Source organism: Oreochromis aureus, linkage group 11, assembly GCF_013358895.1.
Source record: "Oreochromis aureus strain Israel breed Guangdong linkage group 11, ZZ_aureus, whole genome shotgun sequence".
Lineage (NCBI taxonomy): Eukaryota > Metazoa > Chordata > Actinopteri > Cichliformes > Cichlidae > Oreochromis > Oreochromis aureus.
Genome location: NC_052952.1, coordinates 33,730,833 through 33,754,255, shown reverse-complemented (window position 1 = coordinate 33,754,255; position 23,423 = coordinate 33,730,833). Strand labels below are relative to the sequence as shown.

Genomic DNA, 23,423 nt, shown 5'->3' with positions numbered 1-23,423 from the left:
GTGGCGGAGCTGGGATGGAACTTCAAAGCCGAAACATTTATACCCAACCTGAGGGGTAGACTACGAAATAAAAGCAATGGGTTAGTGAGGTATGCTGTCCCTCAACACATAACCCAGTTTTGTTTAGACTTTTAGTTTTACAAGTAACGTCAGGAAAGAACTGCAGCACCGAGACTCTATTGAGACGTACAATACATACATCAATTTATGAATTAAGAATGGTTTTCTGCTGCGATCCACTCTTGCATGTATTACAGTTTAACATAATTTTTTTTTCATTTTCCTCATAACCCTCCATGACTTATTAGAGTGCGTTTTGCAGCACTTGATTGATCAATTTTGTGCGACAGAAGAGGCGCATCAGATTCCTGTTTTATGTGAGCGTGCACTGAACTGAAGAAGAACGTTTTACAAAGAAACTTTATAGCCAGTATCTGAGGTTGCAGAGCAAACTTCTTCTTAGTACACCCCTCTGCTCTACCACCTGAGCCACAGCCATCTATCTTATCTGAATCATGCTTTGCTTCTACTATCATCATTCAGTGCTGGCACCTCACAGCCTGGCAAAATAAACTTGGAGGAGAACAACACGAGGCAAGGAGAAACAAAGACATTTCAAATCTGTTGGACGTTTATGGAGAAGCTTCTATTCAAGGCAACCTGGAAGGCACTTCATCCTGCACATGCATGTTAGTGCAGCTGTGTCAAAAGAGCTTATGATTTAACTGTCTCACAAATTACATTATTGTAGTATTCATTCATGCATGTGGCACACATTTTAGCTAAATCACTATATGCGTAGCAGCTAGGACTGCAGCTAAATGCAGCTCAACAACACCGAATGTATCTGTGAGCTTTGAGGATTTTAATATGGCCGAAGTTGTTGTAATTCATCTTGTGGCGGCCATGAATGTCTGTACCAAGTTTAATAATTTATTCAAGAGTTCTTGAGACATTTCAGTTCAAATCAAAGCTTCACTACAGGCCAAAGAAAGGTAATTTCAGCCTTATATAACAACTAGACAATATATCATTTAATCCTCATTCAGACTTTGAGGTGGAGGTATATGGATGGATGGTTTTAGACAATTGAGATTTTCACTGGGCTGCACTGGAGGGCCATTGGGAACCAGGGACCAGGCGTATGCTAATAGGAACACAGTGCTAATCCATCACCCAGTCTCTACAGAAATAATTAAGTCAAATTATAGACAACCCCCGCAACCGCACCTTAATCTCCCTCCAGATGGGGACCCTGCCGTACAACAGGTGGCCTCTCCTCATATGAACCTACATCCCACCACTGTCATTTGAATCCCTGCAAACAATGGTGGACCAGAGCAGCCAGACATCCATGCGAAATATGAGACACGTACATAATTATGATGGAGCGAGCATACATGTGTGATATCTATTTCATAATTAACCACCTACTGTGACTCTGACACCTGTCTGTGTCTTTTGTCTGTGTTTCTAACAATGGGCTGAAAAAGGGATGCAAAAAGCCAGTGCGTTCAAATGACAGCCTTACACTTTCATAGTCCAGAAAGATGGAGTCGTCGTGCTCTGTTTTTAGGAGTCAAAAGAAGCAAACATAGCACCTGCACTCAACATACTTAGTCCTTTATTTGATTTTTCTAGTTTTGTTTATAAATTATCTGGCTTCATAGGAACATAATGAGACATATTTTCACAGCTGTGGTGCATGTGGACATAAAACCTGGACAAAATGGTTTTAAAACCGAGGTTTAATTTTAAAAAATACAGAATATTATCGTAAAACGTTCAACTGACATTCAGCTGTAAACCTGCCGCAGGTAAAACTGCACAAAGGTGACGAGCGCAACCATCATTCCCCTGCCAGTGATAGCGTCTGCACAGCATGTTTACACATATCATCATACAGTAAACTCTACCTAATCAGTGTGCTTTTGCCCTCAGACACAGAAGAACAGAGAATTATACATCCATGTTGCAGCTGGGGATGATGAACTCTGATTGCTTTCCCCTCGTCCCTCTCCCATGACTGCAAATTCATCACACCGACAAATCGCTCCCTGCATCCCACGTGGGTGTGAGCGCAATCAAACCGTAACGTGCACACAAGTCGACCCCAATCAGCACCCTGTTTTCGAATGCCACCCATTGATGTGATGGGTTGAAAACATAAGCAGGTCTGAAGCATCTCAATTCCCATTTGACGGTGGCTTCGGGCGAATTGTTACTCCGTGCCGGCAAGAGTGAAATCACATTAAAGGCCTGCGAGCGCACTGTACCCGCAGATAGGTAACTCACGGCACCGTCTCTCATCAGCTTTGCAAAGATTCAATTCAGCTTTGCTCCGCAAACATTTTCCGTGAAGTTCTCGCCCCATTTGTCAAATGCACTTAAATAAAGCAGCTGCTTTTTTCACTTATTGATGTCATGAGTACTGAAGGCCTTACTGGAGAACTGATTTCAGAGTAAACTGTCTCGCAGAGGGGCGGTGCTACAGAAACATGCACTGCTTCTGCCAATTCTTTCTAACGAGTAAAAACTTCAAACAAGCTTTTGAAAAACGTTTGCTTTCCAAATCCTAACACGTCCGCTGGGAAGGGTCAAGACGACTTCAGAAGATATGGAAGTTTTAGCTGAAGTTGGTTAATGGGAGTGGGAAAACATCTGGCAGAAGGAGAAAGACTTCCACAACCATTTATAGTGGGAACTGTTGGGATATGTCTAAATCATTGTCTTTCATCCATGCGGGTGATTCAGCACTCGCACAAACCAAGCCCAGAAGTTGGATAGAGGGGACGAGTATTGTGCTACGTCCAGCAGACATTCGTTAAATATATTAATGAATGTCTGTTTCTATGGAGGGCCACAACTACCAAAATGAAAAATACGTTTAGAAATAAATATATTCATCACTACATAAACTACTGTGCCAATAAATGCCAAAATATATAAATAAATACTTATTTATGGTTTCTTTTCTTTGTATTACTCTTTTTTAGTCGTATAATTTGCCTCTTTATTTCTTGTTTTCTGTTTTTAATGACATATACTGTTTAGAGTCATTTGTTTATTTACATTTATTTGGCTGTTTTGAGTCTCCGTACTCTTGAAGACATCAAGAAGTGAAGGTGCTTCTTAATTGTAATTTTATCTTGATGCCAAAGCCAGCACCAGACATACGCTGTGTTGTGTTGCTATCTCCAGTTTTGATGGAAAAGCTCCAGCACATGCACTACACCTCATCTAAGAGGGAAAAAAACAACCTTTGTTTTCCTGCCAGTGTCTATTATCACAAAACTGAAGACTTTCATTTCATTTTCAGATAAGTGCTACCAGAAAATGACACCTTTTCTAATACAGTGATTGATGGCAGTGAAAAGCAGGCTGGCTGCCGTCAATGTCATAAGTAATTTTTGTTTCAAAATCTGAATTTCGGTTAGCTGCTTGTTTTCCAAAATAAATTCATGGCATTAAACAGAAAACAACAAATGTTCAACACTTTATTTAAAACTGAAGCCGTTCCAAGCTGTTGTGAAGGACACAGAGTTGTACAGAAAGAGCAAGTTTGAAACTGTTTCTGTGTCAGCTGGAAGAAAGCTGAGATTTTCATTATAAAGCTGGAAAATCATAGTGATTCACAGTGTTTGCAGCATTTTCACTTTCCTAAGAAAAAGACTGGAATGGTGAGATCGTGCTTTGTAATGTCACTGAGCAAATACTCGCTGCTGGAAGAAAAATCATCACTCAGATTTTGATGATTGTTTGTTTTCACTTTGACTCAGAGATCACGTGACTCCTTCATGAGCTGAGAAAATTGTCCGACCTCTTGAGCTCATTAAATCATCTCGCAGCCACTGGAGAAATGCATAAGCATTCCTTAAGATAAAACCAACCTTTTTTATTTCAGATCATTAGTGCCAATATCTTTACGTTTTCACAATGATAACTTGTCTAATTTGTCTAAGCATCTATACAATACCTATCATCTGAGATCTGAGAGAATAACAACATGTTTGGCCTGGGCAACGCTCTGTTGTTGCCAGTAGGCAGGAAGTGAGGTCAAGGCTAAGGTCACTTCCTGCACATTCTGCTTGTGTGGCTTCAAAGGCTCCTCACTGTCTAACAATAGCTGTGGCTGCATGAAAGAACCTCTTTTTGTTTTTTTTCACACACATAAATACATTTGTTCCTCTTTGGGAGGTGCTACCAGGGCCAGGCCAGAGACCAGCGGAGGTGTTTTGTTAAATTTAGATTGTTTGCTCCTCTGCTGTGGAGACCCTGATTGCATTTCAACACAATCAATACTGGCATATTGGATCTGAGAGAGAGGGCAATAAGAGCCAATAAAGCTTTGAGGGGGCGCTCGGGCGTATTGTCTGTCAGGCAGGCAGAAAAACAGCAGAGGCCGCGTTAGAAGAAGCAATAAACAGGAAGGCTCGACAACACAGTGTCGTGTGCAAACACAGCTAAACGCGAGACAACCCGACCTGGACCAAGACACAGAGGCTCTGAACAGATGTCACCCAAAAACATGTGTATATGTACACAAACATACATGTAGGAGCCTCAAACGCCACCCACAGCCCCTATCTCAGATTCTATCTCTTCCCCTCATTTCCTCTCTTTTCAAGACGCTCACAGTCACTTGCTCATCTAATGACGCACACAGGTTCCCCACCCACATGCAGAATTAATATCTCAAAAATAAAACCCAAAGAGCCCCAGGATATGTTATTTTGCCATAGCACTGGGACAAGTCTTGATAACAAGGCCTTTTAGAAAGCGCAGTTATGACTGGAATCTCATAAATCTTCAGGGATTTTTAGATTAAAAAAAAATAAAAAAATCCAGACGCCTCTGCAGCTTTTCTAAACTTTAAAATGCCTCTCTAAATCTCACTTGCCATGGTACACCTGCTTCCATTTAGTTTTTTCTGTTAGTCTCTGGCCCTCTGACCTCCCATTTTATTCCCTACCCTCCCATCTCCCACAATAAGAACTGCCATCTGAGAAACCTGTAACACACTCAGTGAGCAGGCTCGAAAAATCCAATTCAAAACAGGTGCAGCATATTTTGGAGAGGGATGTTATATATATAAATATATATAAAATGTGTGTATGTGTGTGTGTGTGTTTGTAGAGGGAGAGAAATAAAAGACACACACATCATGTACCTGAAGCTGATCTGGGTTAACTACAACAAAGCCTTCAAACACACGTAGCAGCCTGCACAGAGTATGCAGCATTACCAGAAAAGCTAATCTTAAACATACTGCTGAGCAGGGAGGGAGGGCGAGGGCTGGGGGAAGAAAGAGGAAGGAACCAGGCAGAAATCTGCGTTTCCTGTTGCTGAAAACTTTGTCAGCAGTTGCAGCTGTTTGAAGCTTAACGAATGGAACCTGCTGAGCTCCGGCTCTGTCACACGCGCCTAAAATGCTGCTCTGACATCTTTGTCTCTGCAAACGATGGCTTGGCATTTTGCTGCCTGAGTGGCTCGAAACAATACAAGCAGCATCCACTAAGTGTGCCACTTACTATGGATGGAGGAAGAGAGAAGACGCTGTGATTCAAGCCTGAATTTGCACTGTTGGTTTGGCTAGCGGTTCATGGAAGATTCCACGATTTTCCGCTAATCACGCTGAATACCTTCATCAGGAGCTCTCAGTGTGAGATAGCAGGACTGTTCTTAAGGAGGTCCAGATTATAAATTCACTATTTTCCTAACATAATCACCACTTGCCCCTTTTGATTTCTCAGACCATCAGAAATACATTTCCGATTCAATTCACTTTGGGCTGCATCTAATTTACAATCATGTTTGGATTTCAGCTGTACAGCCACACTCTGAGCACTGGGAATATAATGGAAATATAATGTAAAAACCAGATGACCGTGAATTCAGTCTTCAATGTCATTCTCCCCTCCAATAGCTGCGATTCAATTCCACCTCTCAAGCTGGGGAGGCAGGGGATAAATCCAGGCTCCCCCGCCATCCCAAGGACTAATCTCCCCTCGGAAAGCCACTCCGGCATGCAGCGTTCCTGCTGACCTCTCCCACAGCTCTGTCTTATATCTGAGTGGAGTGACGGGAGGGAGCTACTCCTGTGTGTCACTCACCTGCTGCCACAGCTACAGCTCATATTAACAAGGGGACTCAGGGCTCCAGGGGTTTTGCATATAAATGATGTGTCTCATTCCCGAGATGATATCAAACGGTGTGTCTAGTTCTTTGTGTGTGTGTGTGTGTGTGTGTGTGTGTGTGTGTGTGTGTGTGTGTGTGTGTGTGTGTGTGTGTGTGTGTGTGTGTGTATATGGTCTTATGCCTGTTCACCAGTTTTGATTTCAAGGACGACATCTTTATTTCTCCGGTATTTCCCGACCACATGCCACAAAGCAGCAACATATTGAGCATGTTTTCAATCTTTCATTCCTCCTGATGTTTTTAACATTTCAAAAATCACATTTTGGGAAATAAGATTCGTGCCACGCATCCCTGAGTGTGTTCGCTTGTATTCACAGTCAAATGGCTTCTTTCCACGCCATCTAACACGAGCTTTCTCTCAGTTCCCCGTGGGGTCATGATCTCAATATCAAACAGACTCTCTGTTTTTGTTTTTTTCCAGGTCTTTCAGAGGCGATTGAATGCTAGCAGCAGAGTGACCGTGAAGCTGAATGCATGCTTTAAAATGATAAAGAAGCATGAGGCAGCAGCAGCAACTCATCACGCTCATGCTTAGTGCTGAGCTTTTATTACGTAGAGCTTTCCACTGATTTAGTCTTTCTTTCATCACCGTTTTTCTGCAGGAGAAGGTGTTATTTTCATACATTTGGTAGCCGGTTAGTAGCCTGAGGGGCCATTGGGGCAGGAGTTGCAGAAAACTATGATCTAACACCGTGGCAAGCAATTACTATAAACATTATTCACATTGCAGTAGTCATAGTAATGCGAACACATGAGGGCATACTGTCTTACTCAAGAAGAGTAAAACCGACACAGAGGCCGATGTCTTTGCCACATTTATTCCACAAGAAAGGTTTTGTCTTATGTCAAATTTGTTCACACAGACAGTGAGAATGGTTTCTGAATCACCACTTGGCTTTCACAGTGTTTTGTAGTGCTCTCCCCTCACAAGCAAAATATTATAACATGTGGGTGATGCTTACACGCTAACAGCCAGAACTGTAGGATGACCATATTAAAGACATCTACTCTCAATGATGTCACTGAGCGCCAAGAGTAGAAAACAACGTCTGAAACAGCTTTTAAGAGCAGTCTGAGACTTGTGCTGCAGTTATAAGTACACTGTTACCACGGTGGATGCACAGGTTTTTTCCCCTTGTCTCTGTATGTATACAGCCTGTGGGCACTGAACCACCAACTACCTACTATTCAAGCATGTTGTTTATGAGGGGCAACCAATCAGAAGAAACGTGGCCCATATGAGGAGGAAACAAAAGTAAAACAACTTGTTTCAGACAGCTGTTTTAGTTCTAGTGGCAGCACAAGGGCCCAGTATAAGGTAAACAAGGTGCATGTTGTTAATGCAAAGCTACTCTAGTAGGATAAAATTCTAGAGCTGTGAAACATAATGATAGGCCATATTTAATGAAATCGCACTACATATAAATCAGCTTTTATGTAAACTGTGACACGAAAAGAACACCACAGCTGGAGATAAAGCAGATAAGCACAGGCCAGCACGATCTGAATTTGACTCTGAGTTTAAAGTTTCGGCTTCCGACATCAAAAGATAACAAGAGCAACGCTCACAGGGGGATCATTATAGGGTGCCACTTAAAAGTTACAGTAACACTGAGCTGAAAGGGAGGTAAAAATGGGACGCACGTCTCGAGATTCTTGATTTTGCTGCTTTAAAAACTATCACAGTAAGGTACTGCGACAAAGAAGGTGAACTGAGGTCAGACAGGAAATAATAAATGACTCCTGGTTAAACACGTTGGTGGGTTTTTTGTTCTATTTTGACAGAGCAGTGCAGCGCTGTGGTGGCTTTAATCGCTTATGAGTTCAAGTGTTTTGGCCACTTGTAACACTGAAGTCAATGTTTATCTCTTTTGTTTGTGCGTGAGTATCCAGCAGATGCGGTGCACATTGATTGTAATGGTCTCACTCTTCTGCTGATTAACAAGTGGCAGTCACATGCTACCGAACGCCGGAACAAGACAACAAAACCATGGAAGAGAAACCCACAAGCCGGCGATCGTAGATTTAAACAAATGTTTAAAAGTGTTTCATGAAAAAAATATAATCAGTGCTTTTACCGCACCAGAGATACATTTGCAACACAAGATTGTTGTCTGTGTGTCTGTGGCTCAGGTGGAAGGTCGGGTTGTCCACTAATTGGAGAGTTCACAGTTTGATCTCCAAATAGTCTGAGATGATGGATTGTTTTTTCTTTTTAATTTGTTGCTGGCTTCACAAATCAATACATTACACATTCCAAGAATTGTGGTCAGGGTAAGGAGTTACAGTGATGGTTAGTAAAACAGTAATTCACCAGTAATTGTGTAAAAAGTGAAAGTATGTGCAAAATGCAGACAAGGTAATTGTCTGGAGAATTCATAGCGGGCCCAATGTGTCCCACCCCTGCACGCTCTAGCCGTTGCCCAAAACAAACAGACTTTTTCCTTTCATACTATCTGCTCTTTAGCCGTAGTTTGGACCTGACTCACCAGACATTCACATGTGAAAAAGACTAGAGTATGCCCTGCAGGACCGGCGGGGCCGATACATGCTTTGGTACAATACTGGGTTGGAATGAAACCCACATCAGAAAACTCCACAGGGTACCTTTTAAGAGCAGTAAAGACAGTTGATTTTAAGAGTCATAATTCATTAATTAAGAAAAGTATGTGCAATTACCTAAAGATGTAGCGTAACAAATGTTCTGTTGGAGCTGACAATGTAAGTATCTATATTTATGTCCCTGCCCCACAGCTCTACCAGAGACTATTTTCATATTCATAATCTTTGACTCTGCTTTAAATATTTTATAGGTTTCCTGGAGAAGAGGCCAGACACATGAATCATTGCCTACACTTACATACATGCTACAAGGTAATTACAGCCATGAGTAACACACTAACCCTTCAGCCTGAAAATCTGCTGATGCATGAAGTGATTCAGACACTCGACCATGCTCCCAGGATTGTTTCTCAAATGCAATGTGTTCCTAGCTCAACTAGGCAGACACACACACACATATTTTAAGAGATGAACAAAGGCAGAAACATAGACAGAGGCACACTGACAGTGACAGAGCGATAAGGCAAGACAAAACTGATTACAGTAAGTACCAACCCCCATCATTAAAGAGCATACTTGAAGATAATAATGTGGCCATGAACCAATGACAAACGCACGCAGTTCAACAAAAGGGAGGCACCCATCCACCTCCCGCTACCCCTTCAAGCCCCACCCTCATGTCAGGTCCCATATGACGGAGGATAGAAAGCCTCCCTGCCCCCCGGACGCCCACATTCCCCGGTTCCTTCATCCATCCAGTCCAGTCTGCCTGACAAACTAATGGAGACTAATCAACTGCCAGGACGAACACGTTGCACACTACATCTCCCTGCTTCCCGTACCATCCCCCCGCCGCCACTGCAACAGCCCCCCCCCTACCAAAACTCACCTCCTGCAATCATTTTAGCTATAACTGTCAGGGGCAGAAATAACAGAGTGATAGCTATATATAGCACCCTGACTCTCCACTGGCCTAGTACAAACACATACACACAAACACACAGCCTTGTCCCTGCGCACATTCATTCCCCATTAGCTCACCTTAACCTTTATGACCTCCATTATGCGTGTGACCTTATTCTAATCCTAATTCTAGATATAATGTTAAATTAACCTTCACCTGAACGCTGGAGTCAGCGTCTGTCTATTCAGTAGCTACAGGTCGGCAAATAAGTTTACACTTTGTAAATGAATGTCTTTTCCAGTAACACAGGAACCAGTGAGCTCAGTGTGTTTACACAGAGTCTGACAGTTGGATTCTAATCACTGAAAGCACAATACCCATTTGCCTATGTTTCATCTGTTTTTAAAAGTATCATCCAGGTTATGACTAATAGCCTAATAATAATGTGGGATTAGTCTTCTAAACGGCCCTAGGTGTGTGTATGCTTCAGTGCGGTTTCTTTGTTTTGATTCTGCGGGCAAGCTGCAAAATGTCATGGGAGTGAACTGGAAGCAAAGCTGAGTCTTTGAAAAATGAAAAGTACGCCTTGCAGTTGAAAAAGAGGAGGGAGCTCTGCTTTTGGGGGGCATTAGCAAAATTACTTTCCTGTAACAACAGCATGAAGAATAATGGTTATGTTAGCATGCTTTGATTAGTACTGCACACTTAATTTGGACAAAAATCTTGTCCGTGTGCGTGCAGACTACTAATGCTGTCTCCTCAGATGACCATAACATATATATAAATGTATGTATTTATATATACATATATGTGTGTGTGTTTGTGTGGACACATGTTTGCACCAAGTACTCAAACAGAAGAAGAAAGTGTGTAAAAATGTGTTTTTTAGCAGCCACGGTAACTAAGCACATATTTTCTTTATCTCGTGAGTCTGTGTGATTCATGCCAGCAAAATGCAGCCCAGGAGACACCTGCTGTAGTGGGAACTACCACAGAGGCAGTTTGGAGTGTAGTGGCATTGTGTCTATGTGCCCTTGTGTCTGTGAAGGTTCTCAGTCATCCAGGTCATCGTAGTCAAAGGAGTTTGCAAAGAAAAGCGTCTGGACTTCTTTAAGTTGCTTGAAGACGTTTCACCTCTCTTCAAGCAACTTAAAGAAGTCCAGACGCTTTTCTTTGCAAACTCCTTTGACTCTATGTGCCCTTCTGCCTGCCTGTGGACAGACTTTGTTAACACACTTTAAAGACCGGTTTAGTTTGACCCCTGTGCCGTCATTCACTGCACTTTAGACTCCCTATAATGTTTATCTTTATCTGGTTTAACTCAGGTTAAGATATCTTCAAAGATGGGTGTGGTGTGAGTACTCTCACCACAGCTGCAGCTGGTGAATTGCATTGCTTAGAACTAGTTCAATTTAAAATACTGTGGCTAGAATACTGTGCACTTTCTTTAAATCCAAGCCGTTTTCACACAAACCATCTTATTAGTAGACGTTTCATGCCATAACAAAAGTGAAGATGTGTGCTCCTCACATGCATTACAAAGCATACAATGTAATAGCCAAACCAAGAAGTTTGGTCTCTGCATCTCAGGAAACAGCACCAACATCAGTCTTATAAACACCTAACATTTAGGACAGGAAGGAGAGGCGGGGGGTTTCTGTCTGAATCTATGTGAATATGTGGGCATCGGTATATGGATTCTACCCTGTAAAAACAAATGAATCATTTCCATATTTCTTTCCATGGCTCAAGCAGTCTCAGTTTGACTTTAGGCGTAATCTTCATAGTTAGCATGTTCACTTTCTTTCCAGCCCACCAGGCAGGTCGGAGAGCACAGACATTCAGGGCAGCTGAATCATTCTAAAATCACAGTAAAACTAGCTGAACAGAAACAGCTTTGTGACCTTGAACAAAAAAGTCCGTCACCGCAGCAGGCCACCTTTTACTTTGTTTGCGTCCCCTGCTAGCAGCTTGGACCCTGCCTCCCATAATTAATGGCCGCCAGCAGGAAGTTTGACATGGATTGGTCTGGAAAGTTCTATATCATTAGCATGACGTGAAAGCATGACTGACTAATTGTCAGAAAAGAAATTATAATGGATGTTGCTATACAGGGAACAAGCACTAATTAACACTCTGTCATTACAAGAAAATGCTGATGAAAATTACAGCTTTTATTCCACGAGTGATAGATTTCTGGACTAGACAGATTAATTGTACTGGAGGTAAAGAAAATCACACATAGAGCACAGAATGGTGTATTTTGTTGCAGGTAATCCCTTGGAAAACTTGTGAGGGTCGCTGATCCCTTACCATGCAGAGATATGATGCAGCAAAAGCCTTGAGCTAGTCATATAATTTCAGCTGTGCATGTGAAAGAAGCATTAACTTAGATTGTTATGACCCAGCAGCACAAAAAACACATTAACATATCAGTTACAATACACTGATCAATAGCAGTGATTGTTGCACAGAGATTTGTGGACCTCAGTGGTAAATATTGTGGGTTGCACTCTAGCTCTGGTTTCTGAAATTAAAAGGATCGAGGGTTTCGCTGAACACATATAAAAGAAGGTTGTTCCCACAGGCTATCGTCAAAACTGAGTGAAGGTAAAAAGAGCCTTGTCCTTCTTACCGTCTTTGCCGATGAGGAAGTCCAGGTAGCGGTATGTGTAGGCCACGCCCACCTTGGTCTCCACCTGTGGTCTCTTCAGGGTGGAGTAAATCTTCCCTGGACTGTTCTCCTCTGATACTGGTTTCATCTTGCGCAACCCGCAGCCCATGGCTCCACAGTTTTTAGGTCACTCTTTACAAAGACCCTACAAAAAAAATAGGCAAAGTGCTTCTTTAGCTGAGCTAAAAAGTAGACATTGCATTTTGGGTGCTGTTGCCCTGCCATTCATTCTCATTGGACCACCAGTGTTGTGGAGCTGTGCTTAGCTGCGAAGACTTATTCAAATTTAAAGAAGAGCTCTTAACAGCTGACAGGCTCTTGTGATCACTGGGGAACAATTAGCATTCCATTGTGATGTTTCTGTCACTCACAAATTCATAATAATTCAAAGACTTCTGAGATGTAAGTGTTCTGTTTTCCATCTCGCTAGCTGAGCTACAGTTGCAAGAGAGGTTTATTTTTTGTTTTGTGTTATGGAAACAAATTGAACGGGGACTATGGACGAATTTTAAACTGCAACTTATTGCTTATTTGAAAAATTATAATAACAAATTACATGAACTGTAAACCCCCCTGTAAAAAAACTGTAAAAAAAAAAAGTTTGTTAAAGGTTACCCCAAAACCCGTGCACAGGATTTTGTCCACCAATGGTCAAAAACAATAATATACAATAACAATATATAGCTACAAACCAAAACTTGGCTTTCCAAGCTTTGCAAATGGCCAAAAGTACAATGTTGGCTCTTACTACTATAACCAAAATGGGAATAATTTCGTTGTGTTCACTTCTGCTGTGAGTTTCAATTGAGAGTTTTAGTTTATTGTTGACCACCTTATTAAAATTAGGCTATTTTCATTTATTAATTTGCAGTTTTGATCCAATTAAAGTAAAAAGTTGTTAAACTTGCTCAACTTTTTAAAATCCCTCCAGATTTAAAAATGTCAACAGATATAAATAAAGGATGTGTAATTTGGTCTTTTTTTACTGAATGAAACAGGAAGGTCAGGGTTAAGTGTCGTATGATAGTTTTGATACTATCATGATACTTTTTTGCCACATTAGACAAATTTGTAGTACAAATTTGATTTACCGCTCATTTTATGATTGCATGTTTAAATTATCACACACGTTTGAATGGCGAATGCCAAACAAATGCAGATGATCCACTGTGGCGGTCACCCAAAAGAAGAAGTCTTCAAGAATTTTAAGACTACTACATCTGGGAAATGACCAAAAAGTAAAGATTTCACTGAGTACTAACCTCTTCCCAGTAAAGAGGACCAAGCCCTGGGTGCAGACCTACAGAAGTGAATAAAGCTGTCTAAATAGCAAACAGATTTCCTAACCATATCAGTGCATATGTGATCACATTTTCCACTTCTTGTACATCACTCATTCTTTAGTAGAAGTTTATCCGATAATTATTTATCTCTAGTGAATGTCTGCCACATGGGAATTCCATACTATGTTTCTGTAAGGACAAGACGGTGCACACGCGGCACAGAGTTGTGTATTTTCTCCTGGAAAGCTTGTGAGGCATTTCTTATCATGCATTGATATAATGCAGCAAAAGCATGTTATAATATTAGCTATTCTTATAATTTGAGCTATGCATGTGAAAGGAGCATTAGTTTAGATATTTATGACCGAGAAGCGCAAAATCACTTTAATGGATCTGTTACAATGCACGGATCAATAGCAGTGATTACTGCGCAGAGGTTTGTGTATCTCATTGGTAAATATTGTGGATTACGTTGTGGAGTTTTGGCAAACCTAAGCAAGCGGTCAGGTACAGTCTCGCAGGTCCTCAACAAGCCAGGGTTTAAAATAAAGCTGTTTAAATAACAAATAGATTTTCTAACCATGTCAGTGTTTAGAATGTGTAGTTCTTGTGCATCACTGATTCTTTATTCTAATTTTAGATGATAATTATCTATCTAGTTAATGTCTAGTGCATAGCAATTCTATATGATATATCTTTACTATTTCATGAAATAGTCAAATGTCTCAGTTTCAACATTAAAATTTTTTTTATAAATAACAAAGCAGCACGGTGGCACGGTGGTTAGCACTGTTGCCGCACAGCAAGAAGGTCCTGAGTTCAATTCCAACATCAGGCCGGGGTCTTTCTGTGTGGAGTTTGCATGTTCTCCCCGTGTTTGCGTGGGTTCTCTCCGGGTACTCCGGCTTCCTCCCACCGTCCAAAGACATACAACTTGTGGGGATAGGTTAATTGGATAAACCAAATTGCCACTAGGTGTGAATGTGCGAGCGAATGTGAGTGTGAATGGTTGTCTGTCCTTGTGTGTTGGCCCTGCGACAGACTGGCGACCTGTCCAGGGTGTACCCCGCCTCTTGCCCCATGACAGCTGGGATAGGCTCCAGCGCCCCCCGCGACCCTGAAAAGGAGAAGCGGAAGCGAATGGATGGATGGATAACAAACAGTTTTATGAGATTTGCAAATCACTGCATTCAGTTTATATTAACATTTTACACAGGGTCTCAACTGTTTAGGAACTGGTGTTATAACAGACAATGGAAAACCTCCATTGCAGTAGTAGTACCTGATAGTGTACCAAAGTGTTTAAATAACACACTTATTGATATCAGTGAGCATCCCTAAGCAAGGACCAGACATGCACATGGATATACACACGCGCAGGAAAGCAAAGATTCTTCAGAAGGAAAACTAATAAAGGACAACATGTTTGGTAAACCTCTGTACATTAACATAAATAAATAAATATTGTTATAACCTGATTCCTAGGGAGGCCAAATTAGCAACAACCAGGGAGTGAGAGGCCTTAAAGGGCCACTACTACAGATGCCACCGCATCCCAAATGCTTTGTGCTAGCAACACTGCCTCTCTCCAGTGGCTTCATCTGGGAATAGGTGACATTTTATTGTGTGCCACTGATTAAACTCAAGAACGGATGGATGGATGGACAGATGGATAGATGGATGGCAGTGGTGCCCTCTTATTCCACCTTGCCTAATGAAGATCCCTCTCTATTACTCCATTATTCTCTGTACTAATTACAGCACATCGAAGGGGCTTGGTAGAATCGGAGTTGACCGTTGCTTCAGAGACGACAGGACAGGAAGTGAGGAGGGGCACGGGGGGTTCCGATGTAGGAAGGAGTGGGAGGCAAAAAAGGAACCAGCTGCAGACGGGGCTCTGTTAATGAGGTGAACGGCAAGAATGAAAAGGTGAGAATCAATCAAGGCAGAAAGAGGAAACAGGGGTGGCCGGGTTGGAGATTGTTCGCATAAAAGGGGTTTGGGTGGTGGGGGGCAGCGGGTAATGCATGGCAAGTAGAGTCCGGAGAAAAAAGAGAGTGTGCAATTAAAGTCGGCTGAATAGAAAAAGGATGATCAGCATACAACATGGAAGCAGGGAGAGAGAAAAACTGAGATTCATCACGGCTGTCGTGCCAGTGTTTCCAGTGGCACCGACATGGACGTCTTTGTTGGGCTTTATAAATCTCAACGTGTATAACAGTCATATTTCTCCAGGCCTCATAATAGCGCTCAGAAATGGACCGCAAGCAGATGGATTTATAGCTAATACCAGAACACAAGCACACAGCTATCCACCCAGCAAAAATGCACTGCAAAGACGCTAAGGATGACTTCACTGAACAATATTGAGATTAAGTCAAAAAATGAAAGCCATCTGCTAAAGTCATTGAAAAGATGACTAGAAAAATGTACGCCTTTATGCCTACGTTTGCTTGAAAAGTGAAAGGACACTTTTTTTTCCTCGATACTTTTTCCTCATTGCAAACATGTCAGACGACCAGCAGATTTAGACCCCAAACCGTCCAGCTCTGAAGAAATGTGCTAACCAATTAACCTAACATGCAAGAACAAAAGGTTGAGAAAAGATCCCCATGCAACACATAATGAGTACAAAATGTGCATGGAAGTAGATAAATAGCATAAACAGGTTTTTACTTATACAAACTGCTGTGATAACTTTACTAATGTAGACATTTTTACACCTGTAATCGAGAGGAAAAAATGCACAGGGGGTGATGTTAGTGAATGGTTGAAATTAGACTGAATTGACTCTCTTGTAATATCCTGAAAATATTACATTTCACTTTCAACCAGATTTAGACATAAAGGTGAAATCTTTAGAAACTGGTCAGTCAGCTTTAGCCCAGAAAACAGTATCCATGTTTGCGGGGGGATGTCCTCTTGTTTTGTATAGTGAAAGCTTCAGAAGCCTTCTAAATAGTTGCAGCATGTTTCTTATGTACTGAGGCATTATATGTTTGCCACTCAGCACGTGCCAAGCAGCACTAGTGTCTTGCTTCCGTTTCAAGAACACAAAAGCCAAGCACAATCTGCAGAAGATGGCACAGTCAAAGCCTCTAAAAGTGCTTCAGTCTCCCCTTAAATTGTCACTCAGGACTGCACTACACACTGCTACAGTTCATCGCGCAGCATCACAAATGACTCTGCCATCAAAGAAAACAAAGTTTTAAAAAAAAGAAAAAGAAAAGATCTTTTTCCCAAGTGTTGGATTCCTACTGTTGCCTACAGTTACTTGTAAATAGCTTTTATCATTTCTCCCTCTACCCTGGAGAGAGAAGGAACAACAAGAGGGAAGGCGAGGCTCTGTCATGTAGTCGACACGAGATGGAGAAGAAGTAGTCAGAACAATGGGATGTGGAGGAAAGGGGATGGGTTGTGGGGGGCTGTGGGAGGGGTGTTAGAGGAAAACAAAGTAGATGAGGAAAAAAAAACTGGAGGAACTCGTATTTGCATAGCTCCTTGAGCCCAGAGAGGAGGCAATGTGAGGTGAAGCCAAATGGGAGTATTTTTAGAGTTGAACTGATGGAGGAAATGTGACTTGTTTATAATTTTTTGAGGCACTTTCTTGCCAGGAAACTCTCATCTGAGGTTGAAGCTCTGGCCAGTTGTAGCACTGAAATTGCCCCCCCCACTCCGGAGATTGTGAAACAGAGAGTTAGGGATGCTTTACAGGGCTGACAGATACGGGGTAGTTATGGGAAAGAAAAAAAAGACAGGAAGAGGGCCATTGATTTCCCTTTTGCTGAATTAGCAACGATCCTTTTGCCATTTTGCTCCATCTTTTTTCTCTTGCTAATGGCATTTTGAGGTTTTATTTGATAAGAGGTTTTATTCGATAAGATTCCCTTCTCATAAGCCAAGATTGACATTCAGATGCTTTGTTGTGGCTGTGATGCACTTAGTTTTGGCCCTTACAAGAAAAACATCCCATAGCACTTTGTATTGTGCTGAATGCGATAGACAACATCAGGGGAGACGCTTGCCTTGTCCTGCCGTTTTTTTTCCCATCTGTCAATCAACAACAATGATTCAGTCCAAAGGTCTGCCTTTCTTTCTGTGCTCACATTGATCCCTTGAGTTCATAGCCTGTTGTCTCTTAGGATTTGGCACATTATTAGACCTAAACAAATTGATTTTCAGACACTTTAGGGCTTGAAGTCTCCACAGATATATTATCACCTGGCACATATTATCATTTTTTATGACTGTAAATTTAGCATTTGATTATTGCACATTGTTATTATTATTATTATTATTATTAAATTATTATTAGTAGTATTATTGTTTACTTATTGCAACAGTAAGGATTCTGAACAGCTAAACGTCTGGCCACCAAATGAAAGTCTACAGCCATGAACTTCACTGTTCTTTTAGCTTTGTTTTGGTCTCTCTCAAAAGTCAATTCTACTTGCTTACTGTCATAGGGCAAGGACCCCACAGTATTAGAAGGAGAACCTAAAGTAAATGACAAAGCACTGGGAAGAAAGACCTTGGGTGGCTTAAAGAGCATGGAATAAGAAGCATAGAGAAGGCAGAAACACCAACAAACAGGCCAAACACAAAGCAAGAATACAACACAGGCAGAAGTTAAACACATTAGAAGAGAGAGTAGAAAAGCAGCCTTAGGTACCAAAATTCAGGAATGGATTATGGTGGCCTAATGTAGAGAGGATGTCTGCCTCCCAAACTGATAGTTGAGCCCACAGAAGAGGCGCCTGACAGCTGAAGGCACAAGAAAGTTGCTGTCCGAGAGCAAAGTCATTTAAGTATAATATGATACTATGAGGTTTTTGAGATATGATGGGACCTGATCATTCAGAACTTCAGCAGAAGGATTTCAAATTATAAACTGCATTTAAGAAGCATTCATTGAAGAGTAGCCTGTAGACTGGGTAAGTCTTTGTTGGCATACTCTCGCTGCAGAGTCAACTAAAAATGGATAACACGCTAAAAGATGGAGATCCAAATTTTTTATTAACAAAAACAGGCTCACTTTCTATGAAATTCTAATTGTTATCCTTGTATGTGTCTTGGATTTGGTACTCAGAACATTGTGTTTGGTTGGTAATTGAGAACATTATGGAACAAGTGAAAATCTGTAAAACCAAAACAATGAAATAGTCTAAAAGGTGTCCAGAAAGCCCTGCTGATATTTACAAAGACAATAAGTCTTTGTAAATTTGTCAATACATCCAACAGCCTTCAGAATATGAACAATATTAATCTACTGTTAATGAAAATATTGGATTGAGAAGCTTTACATTCCAGTTTCGTAATTAGGAAATTGCACATCAGTGTGGACGATGATCGCACAAAACCCCGTCTTCAGCTTACAGGCTTCACAATACCAAATGAGTTACTTAATGCTGTCCGACTGAGATCTTCCCCACATTACAGGACCGTGTTACAAGGCTTTGATAGTAACATTGCTGAGATCAAACCCAGCAGCATGGGAAGCTTCAGAGTGGATTAATGCAAGAAGACATTAATTAGGACACTGTGTTCGTGTGTTCTTCCCTGTGTAGTCTCCTTTTTAAGCCTCTTTTCTTTTCTCACTCTCTCTCTCGCTTTGTCTCCCTCAGCCTCTTTGGCTTCTTCTGACTTTTGATCTTTTACAATCTGACAAGTAAAGGGGCGCTTGACTGTGTATGGTGATGGGTACTGCTGATCCAGTATCATCCATGGGTATTGTGAAGAGTACTGTCAAGAGCTCTACAAGGCTGAGTGGTTAGAGAGACCGCCATGAAAATCAGCGGACATGACCGGCCTCACATGAGGAAAAACGGCACTGGTTGTTGGCTGAAATGCATCGAGTGACTCATGTCTATGTTTTCTTGACAATCAACCCCTTGTAATGACTTATCTTGAGAAAAATGCATTTGCAAAAAACAGTGTTGGAACAAACCAATGTGAAAGTGCAGCGACTTGAATGGCCGCTTAAGGCTGGCTCCAATCTCCTGTGATAAAATGCCCAACTTTACAAGAGAAATCAGTACTTTAGCCTGTCTCCGTGTCTTTCTCCCATACACTATGCTAACACCAGCAACTCTGATACAGCCCACTTATATGTGTTCCAATTAAATGATTTACCGCTTTACCTGAACATGCTCAACTGTCAACTTTGTCTTCAGGCTGGAAATGAATAAGCTATATGATGTGTCTCTGTCTCTTATCCTCAGACCCCCCCCCCCCATATCCATATTGTTGAGCCTAAAACTTCAAAAACATATTGTGATGGATATACTCTTAAACACTTAAATGGTGGTGACTCTGTTAGGTGGAAGCAAAAAGAAGGTGAGTACAGCTCAGTGGGTCTGAAATCTTTAAGCTAAACAAAGAGACTTTTGCTCAACTACCAACAACTGTTGTCATAATTTCAGCGTGGTTTTGCACAAGTGGTTGACTTTCACGAGTCGCCTTTTTTTCTCTCTTTATAAAAAAACCAAAGTTGTTCTTTTGAAATGACGATTCATTTCGTTTATTTTTAGCTGAGACTGCACCTGGACCCCATTTATAATTATGTCATCATGTATAAATAGTGAATACCGTAGAATAATAACTGTTGGACGGTTAAATTTCACTCACCTTTAGTTGGTGATCTGTTAAAAAAACTGATGACATACACTCTCAGCACACTGACTTAAGTCACTGCCAGTCTTTGGTATATTTGGGAAAACCCCTTTACCATATGCTGCCACATGTACGTGTTGCCATGGTTACCGCATTAACCATACTTCCGAGCTAGACTACATATTTGAATAATGATTTTGTAACAGTTCACCATCAGCAGTTTCACATTTGTCATCATGCTGTTGCTGAAAAATCTCACAATCCTGCAGTTTCTCTGCATTACTTTTATACAACAGTCTTACGCTAAGTGACTCACGAGTTTACTTGAAGCTAGGCCAAAACCCTGCTTGACGCTCTCTGGCCCCGGATCTAGTCTCCACCAGTTACTGGCTGGCATCGATCTAAATGAACTAGGCGAAACTGGTAATATTGATTGAACTAAACAACTTAGTTGTGAAAGCACCATTTGCCTAAATTTAACGTGACTTTCATGAGTGTTTTTTGGGGAACAGAATCTTACAAAAAGCCTTGTTCATGGAGAGATCACCAGATTAGCAACTGATTTTTCCAATAACTCGGCCTCAAAAACGTCCTTCACTAACCCTTTGAGTTTCTGTCTCATTTCTGCTGCTTCGGGTGACAGCATGAGCTAAATGCCTGAGAAGGTTTGCACACTGGAGTTGGAAATCCCCTACTCTTCCCTTTCTTCCCTCTTTTGCCCTTGCCACCCTGAATCTTCAACTGTGGGAAAACAGAGAGGATGGAAAAGAAGAAAGAAAAAAGACAATGGACACTCAGGCAGGATGTTAATGCTGTGACCTTTTGTAATGACACGGTCCTTTCAAGAGAACGACCTACAGTAAGTGCGTTTACATGCACTAAGTAACCAGGTTATTCAGAGAATCAGGTTAAAAGCATTTACATCCCCTGTGGTAAGATGGTTATGGTAAATTTGTGTCATTCGGTGCCTTAGAAACCAGATTGTGTGTTCAGTAAAAGTGTACAGTAACAGTAAATTTAGCTTCCCGTTTTTGTCTTTTTATCATGTTCCATAGCCCACATAAAGCACAGCAAGAGAGAAACAGACAGGCAGAAAGCTAGAACTCAGCTCTGCTGAAATGTTCAGCTTTCAAAATACCTTCTTAGATGTATATAGAGCACTATACAAGGTGGACTTGCATGCATCACTTATTTTAAGCTGTGTTTCCTTTTCCATAGTATGTATATAAAAGACGCACATAGCCACCATAGTGGCACAGATTCCTTGTTGACTCCACATACTAAAGCCTCGTTTCATTTCTGCCATGCTGGCTTGTTTTTATTATATTGACCAGAGAGGGCAGTGCTAAAGCTAGCAACTAGATTGAACTACACGTGTACATTTTGACACTCACTGACAGTGAAGCACTTTGGATGGGCGGCAAGCAAGCAAGCATCTCAGTGTCTTTCAGCCTATGTTAGTAAAAGCAGAACTGGATCATAGCAAGCATAAGAATGAACAGTGAAAAGTTGGATCGTAATGCACGAGTTGATATTTTTGCTGATCGCTGATGTTTACTATGATACTGGGTATCTGACTTTGAGATAAATGAGTATGTTTTAGTGCTGATTATGTTCATTCTTTGGTCAGTAATTATTTTACTGTACTTCTCTTAAAGCACCAACAGTAGTAACATCTTGACTAGCATCTGAGGGAAATTCCTTTTTTTTACTGCATTATGTAGCTACATTTCAGTTATAAATGCTTTAGTGACATTTGAATGAGTTTAGATAACATTAAACTGACACCCTATGGTGGACCTGCAATTTACAATATATATTGTATTCAGAGGAAATTTCTGTTATATCCCCAGAAACCTCTGGGTTATTTTCCCATAAATTCTAAATTATTCTGGGTAAAACTGCACAGCTTGGCAGAGAAGGTGAGTTATATTATTGTACATTATTAAAAAACAGTTTTAGGGAGCACTGGTGACTACTACGGATGTGAATAATCACAAGTTACCATCATAAAGGTGCATTACATTTATTTCCAGCTGCATTTAGTAACTGGTAAAAAACAGTGAATGAAATCGTCAGTACTGGACTAAGGAGATGCTGCAGTGTGTTACAGCAGCTGCAGAAGATAGAACAAACTGGTTGAAAAAATTAAACTGGTAAATTTTTAAGTGATGAGTAACATTCAAAGAAGACTGAATCCTACAAAAAAGCTTCAAATTGGAAATGTTCCCAAATCAAACCTTTACTTACTCTCAAAAAGATGGCAATGGTTACTAAAAGAGACATTTTACTTTTTCCAACTCATTGAATTTATATTTGCTTTGAATGCCCAAGGACGATACATAATGGCAAGTGCGTGGCACAAAGAAAAAATGGAAGATAAAGGGTAACGGGTTTAGGCAGAGAAAATGGTCAAATAAGCAACGCTGTCTAGCCGAGAATCTCAGCCGTTTCAAGGCCCATAGCATCTCTGTGGTTCTCTACAGCCTTGGCCAACCTCTCCTTATGGTCTCAAGGCCCGGTTACAGTCCATCCACACACACACACATATCCCCACATACACATTCATCGAGGGAGCTATTGCCATGGGAACCAACCCCTCTATGACTATTCCCTTCTCAGGAGAAGAATAGGCACCAATCTGTCCCAACCTCTCGCTTTTTTTATTGTCAGATTCTCTCTTTCTTCTCTTGTTCTGGCTGCTATAAGCTCTCAGCCCACCTCATCACCTGGACTGATTCCCTGTTTCCTAGTCTCCTCTTTCCACCTGTTTCCCTCCTCTCCTCCCCGCATGTCTTTGACAGTCATGAGTTTGATTTGTCATGCATAATCTATCCACAGTGGGATTTGTACATTTCTCACAAGTGAAAAGCAAAACATTATCTCAAGTCAACCTGCACAAAAACCTGTCTTGGTTGTTTTTGCGCTGTAGCCAAAGAAACATGGTGAAAGAAAGCTTGTCATTTCAAGAAGGACGAGAGAAGAATATCCTGTTAAAAAGAGAAAACTTGCTGGTTGCCCCCTTTTCTATTTTTTCCTTAAACACGGAGGGGTTTGAAGAGATTTCCCGTGAGTGACTCATTGCTTTCTGTGAACTTGCTCCAGGCAGGTCATTTTTTATTAAAGCCAGCCGGAGCTAAGTTCTGAGATTTTCAGACACCCTATCGACATGTCCGTGTTGGACATTAAC

At 41.2% G+C, this 23,423-nt stretch overlaps 1 protein-coding gene across 1 annotated transcript in view; it reads right to left on the bottom strand.

Moving 5' to 3' along the window:
* LOC116311336 (raftlin) overlaps nt 1-23,423 on the bottom strand; it is a 125,068-nt gene that overhangs the window by 94,427 nt on the left and 7,218 nt on the right. Inside the window, exon 2 of the mRNA XM_031728425.2 lies at nt 12,300-12,483. Within this exon, the coding sequence (XP_031584285.1) occupies nt 12,300-12,447 (148 nt within the window). The 5' untranslated portion in view covers nt 12,448-12,483. The remainder of the gene's footprint in view (nt 1-12,299; nt 12,484-23,423) is intronic.